This window comes from Carassius carassius, chromosome 20 (assembly GCF_963082965.1).
Source record: "Carassius carassius chromosome 20, fCarCar2.1, whole genome shotgun sequence".
Lineage (NCBI taxonomy): Eukaryota > Metazoa > Chordata > Actinopteri > Cypriniformes > Cyprinidae > Carassius > Carassius carassius.
The window spans coordinates 666,101-675,746 of NC_081774.1; the positions used below are offsets into that span (position 1 = coordinate 666,101).

The 9,646-nt window shown below is 42.0% G+C and overlaps 1 protein-coding gene across 1 annotated transcript; it reads right to left on the bottom strand.

The window, feature by feature from the left end:
* Window positions 1-1,031: 1,031 nt before the first annotated feature.
* Window positions 1,032-7,443, bottom strand: LOC132096942 (interferon-induced very large GTPase 1-like). Its single transcript, XM_059502627.1, has 4 exons — window positions 7,248-7,443; window positions 7,059-7,126; window positions 4,266-6,315; window positions 1,032-3,797 (listed from the first exon to the last, which is right to left on the bottom strand). The coding sequence occupies exons 1-4, from the start codon at window positions 7,441-7,443 to the stop codon at window positions 1,099-1,101; spliced, it is 5,013 nt and encodes a 1,670-aa protein (XP_059358610.1). The 3' UTR covers window positions 1,032-1,098.
* Between the last annotated feature and the right edge of the window lie 2,203 nt (window positions 7,444-9,646).

Genomic DNA, 9,646 nt, shown 5'->3' on the forward strand with positions numbered 1-9,646 from the left:
ATTAATGGAGAAATGCATCATGAAATCAGAGTTATTTGATTTCGAAGAAAAGTAATAAATAGGTTGCTTTTAAAAAATGACCCATTTTTTAATTAAAGCATTTTTATGTGTGTGTTTAATAATGACCTTTTTGAGATTTTATTTTTCATAAATACCTTGATATGCTTTTTATATAATCCTTAAATAGTGAGTGGTAATATGCTGAAGTCACACACAGACTTAAACATTCGTCACGTGAATCACAACAATGGTAACAATTAAATTGAATTTATTTTCATTAATTGTAACAATAGCCATTTTATTTGCTCTTTTTGTTGTGCTACTGCTGACACAAGACAGCAAATAAAATTGGCAACAACTTTAAAACAAAGCAACTGCATAATTTATTCTGCGCAATGCATTCTGGGAGTCAGTGAGTAGCTCTACTAGGTCATGAGTAAACCTAAATGAAGGGATCAAGTACCCCCTACAGTTCTTTTTTAGTTACTAGAACTCTTGTGTAAGTTAACTATACTAACTAAGCATTTATCAGTACAACATACTATTCCTATTTCACTTTACTTAGTTTTTTCAAGGCAATCAGTTTGCATGCTTTTTTTAAGTAAGCCCAACTTATTAGATTTTACAGTGTGGAGCAAAAAACCATACATTAATTTATTTATTCATCTTTCAGAAGATTTATAAATCTCAATTTCGACAAATGTACCCTTATGACTGGTTTTGTGGTCCAGGGTCACATATTTTGTCAAACATAACTATTTTGTATACATTTTAATCTTTATTGCTAATAACAATGAGATAAGAAAAAGATCCTCTCGAAGTTTCAAATAAGTGAAAGCATTTCCATTGTTTTCAAAAGCAAAAATTAAAATATTATGTATTGATAAAGAAGTTACTTGCATATAGTAAAGTGATTACTTGCATTTAATGATTAGTAAAATACTTTTAGATTACAGAGTAGATAGTTTAAACTTGTTAGCTTTTATGACCTAACGCTAACAGTCTAGCATTTTCTTCAAAGATTTTCTGCAACTAAACTATTTTTCATAAGACTAAAAAGAATCATTAATTGATTCACCCGCTGTTTATTATGCTTGTTCAGAAGTATTTGTCCAAACTCTCAATAGCATCCTGTTTTGAGTGCCTCTTCCATTCATGTGGGATCTCACCCTGATCCTGAAATTTCATCTTGTAGTACTCTTCCAGCTCTTTCTGGAATCTGCACACAAACCACTTCCAGTATGACAGCTCGGAGAGGTCAGGGGTGATGCTCCATTCAGCATGAACACCTCCAGCTGATGTGTAATCTTTATATGGAATGGATTCTTCAGATTCATGAGATGTGCGAAACCTCTTAGTACTTGCCACTAAAGTTGTGCAAAAGTCTGGAGTGAGAGTTTGTGTTCCTCTATAATGCCACCCACTCAGTCCATCAGGACGATGGAAAGGGACACTGTGTTTTGTGTCGTGGGCTTCTGCTGTGTTGGTGCAGATGGCTTTACAGAACGGACACTGAACCCAACAACATGTACAGAGGTGTTCATATAGAATCTCATTGGGCCTGTTCTTACATTCCAGCTTCTGTAGAAAAGATTTTGTACTGAATTCACTGCTAATGTCAGATATTATAGAAGGAAGTTGTTTTCTTATGACCTCTGCTAGGAGTTTTACATCAACATCATCACGACTCACTCCTTCAAGGTCTTTTTCAGAGAACATCAGCACATCTGATAAACTCTGTGTGAAAATCATCAACCACAGATCAGCATCTCGTCTGGTTTCATCGACCGCTTCAGATGCTCTGTTCACTGCTGCTATGATCTGCTTTTCTTTCTTTCTTAAATCATCTTTCATCTTGGGCAGAACACTGATGTTGAAGTTAGTTATGTACCGTCTGACTTCATCTCTGATGAAACTCTTGAAGTGTTTTTTGGGATCATGAATGTAGGTTATGAATGCCTTAAAGTCCTCCTTTTGGGCCAGTCTCTTCAGGATGTGTTTCTCAAGTTTGGATCTGTTTCCATTCAGTGATTCACAGTTTGATCTCATGTCATCTGCCAATTCCCGAGCAGTGTTTTTGTAGACGCTCTGCTGAATGGGTTCTTTGAGTTTGTTACAGATGATCTCTCCTATAATGGTTGCTGATGTTGCTCCCTGACAGTATTTCTGGAAAATTCTGTAATATTCTTCTCTTTTTCTTGCAAAATACAGAACAGGGTCATTGGCTTCCCTGAAAATGTTGTGCTGTTTCACGAAAGTCTTTTGTTCTCTGATGAATATGGAAAATACCAAATCACTAAAGAAGTGTTTCTTGAACGTATACCTCGTAGTTTCTTTTTCCTCATGTTGTACCAACTTTGCTCTGATGAAACCAGTGAGTTCTTGAATGTAAGTTTTATTGTAGCCCATCTTTGCTATGTTATATGACATTATCATTTTATATACTTGCTCAACAATCTCTGTAATTAGTTTGATGATTTGGGCATCATATTCGTTAGAATAACCAAACATTTGAAACACTTTTTCAACTATATAAAGCTGAATATATTCTGAATAGCTTGACAATTTTAAAATATTGCACTTTTTGCTTTTTGTCTCGAGGTCTGAAAAACATTCATGGTCACTGAGGACCTCCTTCATGTCTTTTAAGATGTCAATGTCTTGGACTTGAGGTGTGTCTTTGGAAATCTCACTCACACAACGTTTCCAAAATGAATCAAACTCTGTTTGCAGGATTTGATCATCATTTGGTTTGTCTGTGAGAGTTAAGGCAAGATCTTTGGCTTTCTCAAGGAGAGCGTTTTCATTTTGTGTCTTCTGAGCGTCTATCTTTTTCTTCAGGTCTCGCTGTTGAAGCACCTCATTCAGTTTCTTCAGCGTTTCTCTAACGATGTTTTCCTGTATGTGTGAAACTTTTATTTCGAACGATGTTTTCCACTGAATCAGTATACTGGCATTGGTGTCTCTCTCAAAAAATTCTGTCATGGATTTTTTAACTTCTGCACTTTTTACATTTAGTTCTTCTTGAAGATTTGTTTCCTCAACCTCATTGATTGCTTCATTTTCTATTTGGTTCTGTAGTGTGTTTTCAATTTCCAGCATGCCCTTCCGAAGACTCCAGGTCCACTTACTGTATTCTGTCTCCAGTTTCCTGTAAGCAGCGATCTCCAGGGCATTTTTGAAGCTGAACACAAAGCGTTCCTTCAGCAAAGCCTCCCAGAGATTTGTAATATGACTTTTTATGTCTGTCAGCATCATGCCGTTTGAGTTTGAGACATGAGAGAGAATAGTTTTCTTAAGGTCTTGAATGTTTTCACAATATGAAGGGTTTGGTGGTGCCATTGGTGGGCTGCCTTCCCAGAGCTGAGCAAAATACTTCACATCTTTCTGTACATCGAAAGCAATGATGTCACTGAAACATTCTGCATCACAGACTTCATCTTTAGCAGCGAGTTTTGTCATCTTGTCCAGTTTCTCCTGCAGTCGTCTCCTTCCCTCCATGTTTTTCTCTCCAGCTGTGACGTCTGAAACATTCTGATGCACAAACACACAGCTGGGAGTCAGTCTCACCTCCTTCATCCTCAGGAAGGCCTGAACCACAATATGGAGAATGTCCTGCATCTCAGAAGGGTTTTCTCCAAAGATGCTGACTAATGTCAGATTTCCAAGACCAACAACAAATGTAGCCAGTTCATTGTCATGATCTCTTGTTGAACTTCCAGCCAGTTCTAGAGCACGAAGGCCTTCAGTATCAATGACCAGAATATAGTCAATGTCTTTCTGTGTTTTCATCTCATCTATCTCGTCTAACCCACTTTTCATCTGTGTTTTCATCTCATCTATCTCGTCTGACCCACTGTTCATCTGGGTTTTAATCTCGTCTGACCCACTGTTCATCTGGGTTTTCATCTCGTCTGACCCACTGTTCATCTGGGTTTTAATCTCGTCTGACCCACTGTTCATCTGGGTTTTCATCTCGTCTGACCCACTGTTCATCTGGGTTTTCATCTCATCTATCTCGTCTGACCCACTGTTCATCTGTGTTTTCATCTCATCTATCTCGTCTGACCCACTGTTCATCTGTGTTTTTATCTCGTCTAACCCACTTTTCATCTGTGTTTTCATCTCGTCTATCTCGTCTGACCCACTGTTCATCTGTGTTTTTATCTCGTCTAACCCACTTTTCATCTGTGTTTTCATCTCGTCTATCTCGTCTGACTCACTGTTCATCTGTGTTTTCATCTCGTCTATCTCGTCTGACTCACTGTTCATCTGTGTTTTCATCTCATCTGACAGTTTGACCAGCTGCATGAAAGCTCCTCTTGTGCACCTGCCAGCACTAAACTGGAGTCCAAACATGGCGTTCAGCATGGTGGATTTCCCAGAGCTCTGGAGGCCTAAAACCGACAGCACAAAGACTCTCTGGTCTCCCAGTTTCTGGATGAGTTCATGTATAACAGCAGAGATCCAGACCAGAGGAACATGAGCAGCATCTCCATCCATCAGCTCCAGTGGAAATCCAGAGATCATCATCTCTGCTGCGAGACTCGGGAGAGAAGAGAAGTGAATCTGCAGGTCTTTCTTGTTGTTCTTCACAGATGAACATGATTCATAGATCTGACCGATCTCCCTCATGATGTGCTCCAAACCAAAGGTTGCATCTTGAAGTTTCTTTGATAAATCCAAAAGTTCTGTTTGTTTAGGCAACAGTTCCACAGATTTATTACTGCTACTGCTCTTAATTAGTTTAGAGACTTCTGTCCATGTTTTATTATAGTAGTGAAGTAGATCAGAAAGATCGGCTGAGGTATGTTCATCCAGGAGGATTCTGAGCCACTTAAGAAAAAACATTGGCTTATTTGCAACATGCGAGTTGATTTGTTTCATGAATAAATTTATGAATTCACTGATGTCAGATTTATGCTGCTTTTCACGGATTTTCATCATCTCATCTTTTTTTTTACTAATTTCCATTTCTGGGTCATCCCCTTGAGGTCGATTTAGCTCTTTATTCATCTTACACCACTGATGCCACAGTTTGCCCTGACGAGGCAGAAAAGATTCTTTGAGTTTTGTCAGATCTTTCTTCTCTAGTAAACCTATTATTTGTTGTGCTGCATCCTTCCCTTTCTTGCAGTCATCATCATCTTCCTCATCTACTCTAATGTCTGAATGTTTGGACACATCTTCAAGGCTGAAAGTGGAAGGTGATTCTGAGAGACAATTTGTAATAGCTTTTCTGAGATCTTCAGACACCTCTGCGTCACCTCTGTCTTTTAAACCAATTTTATATTTTCCGCTTCCCATCTCAGTGAGAGCTGCATCATTCTCAAGGAGAAGGCAAATCAGTGGCTTTGGATCCTTGTAGAGGTTTTGTATCTTTGTCATTGTTTTGTCATTCCTGTCCAGTGTTGGTAAAACAACCACATTGACTGAGGCCATGTTAGTCATTATATCCAGCTGTTTCTCATGTTCTCCTGCATCACCGTGTAGATTACAGAAGGCAACACGGTTGGTGAATTTATCATCATCTGTCCCAGAAGGGCAAAACCAGGCGATCTCCACCACTCCGTCCATCAGGACTCTGGTTCTGCTGCTGCCAGGGCAGTGTCTGTTGAAGAACGTGTGGTGTTTCTCATTGATCAAACTGTTGATCAGCTGAGACTTGGATGAGGACACAGAGCCAAACCTGAAGAAGAACACCATTGGAGATTCTGCCTTCCAGGCCAGCTGGGTTTGACTGATGGTCTCATTGTTGCTTTTTATCTTCCAGCTCTGGTTAATGTCTCTAAACGTCCAGAGAGGAAACTCAATCTGTTGTGTGAATGGATCAGGAACAAACAGTGGCAAAGCGTATCTGCACTGAGATAGTTTAGTGACGATCAGCTGCTTCAGGAAACCATCAGCACAATGAAACACAGCCATCTGAACATCCATCGGGTGAATCGGGTCTGTGCTGCTCTTTCTTTCATCAGACAAAGATGGACAATCAAAAAGTTCACTAAACGCATCAGCATTTTCTGCAGATGATTGCTTGGATTTTTGTTGTTTTCCATTACAGTGCTCACTAGTCTTTGTAACAGTGATACTTCTTGCTTTATAGTTCATCATCAGTAGCTTCTGTAAGAACATATGTACCAGCTGATCCTCAGCAAAAGACCCATGGGACTGTAATGAATGTGCAGTTATCTGAAGAACATCTGAAGCTCTCAGTTTATCGTTGAACTTGGCTTCAAGTTGAAGCCTGTGAAAAAGTTCCTCTACTTCTGTTTTCAGTTCTTTTCCTCTTGTTCCAAGTTCTTTGGCTGTTTTGGCCTGTAAAATAAGCTAACAGTCATTTGTCTAACAGGATATTTTATGCAAACAGATTTCCTGACACCATATAGCTTTATCTTTCAGTAAGAAATGATCAAGAACTTACACTTGGATACTTTTTTAAAACAACTTAAATTTAGAGGCATATATGTGCATCAGTATTTCCTGTACATTTTTCTTCCTCTGGGCAATGAATTTGTTCCCATTAGTTTATCATAAAACTGATTTGTATAGTGAGAATAAAATATTTTTATAGGATTCAACTGTGATATGTGCTGGAGTGTAAATAAAGCGCACATTGAAGGAGATTACAAATAATGCTTTTTAAAATACACGGGAGAAAAGGGGCACATCCAAACACAAATCCAAATCGGGGTGTCATACATCAATAGCGGACAAACAGGAACTAAACAGACAGGGTATTTAAACACAAGAAAAGTAATGAGAAGAACGGGAACAGCTGGGGATTAATCAATTAACTAAACTAGGAATGGAACGTGACCAAATAGGGAAAACACAAAAGGAACAGAAGTCCATGAATTTGACAGTTCGCCCCCTCCCAGAACTGTGTGTCCTCGCACCGGGGTTCAGGAGGTGGGCATGGGGCAGACAAGGGGCAGGCAATGGAGAGGAAGCATGGGGAAGAGTACCAGGGTGGAGTGGATGGAGGGAGGAGCCAGGGAGAAGCCCAGAGCAGGAGGAGCCAGATGGTGCTCCAGATGCCAGCCAGGATGATGACCCACGGTGGAGTCGATGGAGGGAGGAGTGATGGTGGAGGAGCTGACAACACCAGGGGGCCGACTGACGGAGACTGCGCCAGTGGATGAGGAGCCCAAGATGGAGCAGAGCAGCTGCAGTGCCAGGGTGACGCTGAGGATCCGGAGGGCCAAGGCGGAGCAGAAGGCTCAGGCCACCATGGTGGAGATGGGCACCGGAAGACTGCTGTGGAGCCGGAGCGACTGAGGATGGAGGTTGAGCCAGAGAGAAGGAGGAGTCTGACAGAGCCGGAGGGATGTACATGGTGAAGGCAGAGGAATGGAGTCCTGAGGCGGCGGATGGTCGATGACTGACAAAGGTGGAGGCGGAGGGACGAGGGAACCCAGTGATGCTGGTGGGATGCCGGGCCATGGTGGAGACGAGGGAGCTAAGAGCCAAGGCGGAGCCGATGGGTCGGAGATCAGACGTGGAGTCCTGGGCTCGCAGGCTGGAAGCGGAGACAGGGGATCCTCACGCCAAGGTGGAGCTGGAGACTGGAAGTGGTGGACCAGAGCGCCCAGATGGCACTGACTGAGGGTGAGCCGAAGGGTTAACAGGCACCAGCGGAGATGGAGCAGAGGAACTGACTGGTCTAGGAGGAGGCGGGAGAGGGAGGCTGGGAGGGAACACAGGAGGATTAGGGGTGACACAGGAGATTCAGGACTGGACAGAACCAGTGGAGATACAGGAGAATTAGGAACTACCTCCCCAAACCAGTCTGTGAGGTCCATTTGAAAAATGTCCATTAATTCTTCCATATAATTACCAGAACCCAGTTGCAGCTCACCCTCAGTCGCAGGAGTGTGGGCAGGGCTTTTCTCCACGCCCTCGATCTCCACCAGTACTCCAACAATGCAGGATGTTGCCGGCTCACACACCTGGTCAGTCGCGCTCTCGAGTCCAAGCTCAGGGGCGATGATTGGCTCTGTCGCTTTGAAAAGCACTGGCTCTTTAACCATGGCCGGCTCGGGGTCTGCAGCTGCGGTGGGCTCTGGCATTTGCTCCGGGCAGCCGGATGACAGCTGGCTGGTCTCTGGTTCAGGAGTGGGGCTGGAGATATCCTCTTCAGCAGGGCCGACAGTGAATGGAAATCCATTTTTCTCCAGCACCCACTCCACGAAAGCGGCAAAATCCTCTCTGGGACCGTTTGCTGGCAGGTGTGTCTTACACCACTCGCTCTGTGCTTTTTATTATCACTGCCTGAGCGAGCGGTGTGAGAAGTGGTTAAGGCATACCAGATCGAAAAAGTCCCTAGTGTGGTCCTCCAGCGAACGGTCCAACTGATCCAGGCATAGGAGATGGACTGCTGGTAAATCCATACCGGGAGGCGGGAAAACAAAACAAAAAGCAAATAAAAAGGCTGCTAAACTCACTTTTTCGGTCTGATATTCTGTAATACGTGCTGGAGTGTAAATCAAGCGCACGACAAAGGAGATAACAAATAAGACTTTTTAATAATACACGGGAGAAAAAGGGCACATCCAAACACAAATCCAAATCGGGGTGTCATACATCAATAGCGGAAAACCGGGAACTAAACAGACAGGGTATTTAAACACAAGGAAAGTAACGAGAAGAATGGGAACAGGTGAGGATTAATCAATTAATCGTGACCAAAATAGGGAAAACACAAAAGGAACAGAAGTCCATGAATGTGACATCAACAGACTTTTGTATGACCACTATTTTCAACGTCTGCACCCTTCATCCCTTTTTCATTATGGGGTTTGTACTGTAGATTGGTGTGAACAAAAGGTTTAGCATTAGCTTGCAACTTGCAACAATTAAAAAAAATCCCACCAATCACACTTATAGCTATATATCCCATATAACCAAGTGTTTTCAGTTACTCTGGTTGGTTTACATTTCACGCAGAACTTACCCTGTCTCTTTCTCTGTTTTCTTTTGTGATTGTGTTGTCCATGTTGTCTTCAACAGTTCTGGTTTGATCTAGTAGGAAAAAAGAAAGTGAATGGTCACATAATTATTCTTAATTCTACATAATTATTGCAGAGTTGGTAGACTTTGTGTTGGTTAGTTTGTAATCACAAAAAGTCTGTAAAAGTGACTTTGTGCTTCTTTGGGATGGCACAATCAAGCGACGTTCACTTGCAGAACGCAAGCTTCTAGAGGCACATAAGTCTGAAGTAACAAATTTAGGTAAATGGGTGCAGAGCCAGTGGTGGTTTTGTTAAGTGTGGCTGAAGGATGGAGTACACATTCAAGAATCCAGTAAAGAACCTGAAAATGACTGAAATAATAATTCTTTAGGGTAGGTTAAGATGAAATGTAAAATTGTGCCCCCCTAAAAGCACAAGTGGCCCCTGTCTCAAGATATATGGTCTATAACCGCCCCTAATTTCCACTTAGTGGGAATAGCTGCTGCCAGGCCATTAATAGGCCATTAAATATCCATTTCCAACCACTTCCAGTCACCAATTCAACCGTATCAGGCCTCCACCTTCTTAGATCAAATTAAGGAGCTCTCAGTCTGAATCCCCTTTTGACCCTTTCTTCATCGATGACTCTAACCTCCCCTTTACAGGTTTTTAGCTCCAAAAGCATAGAACTATCC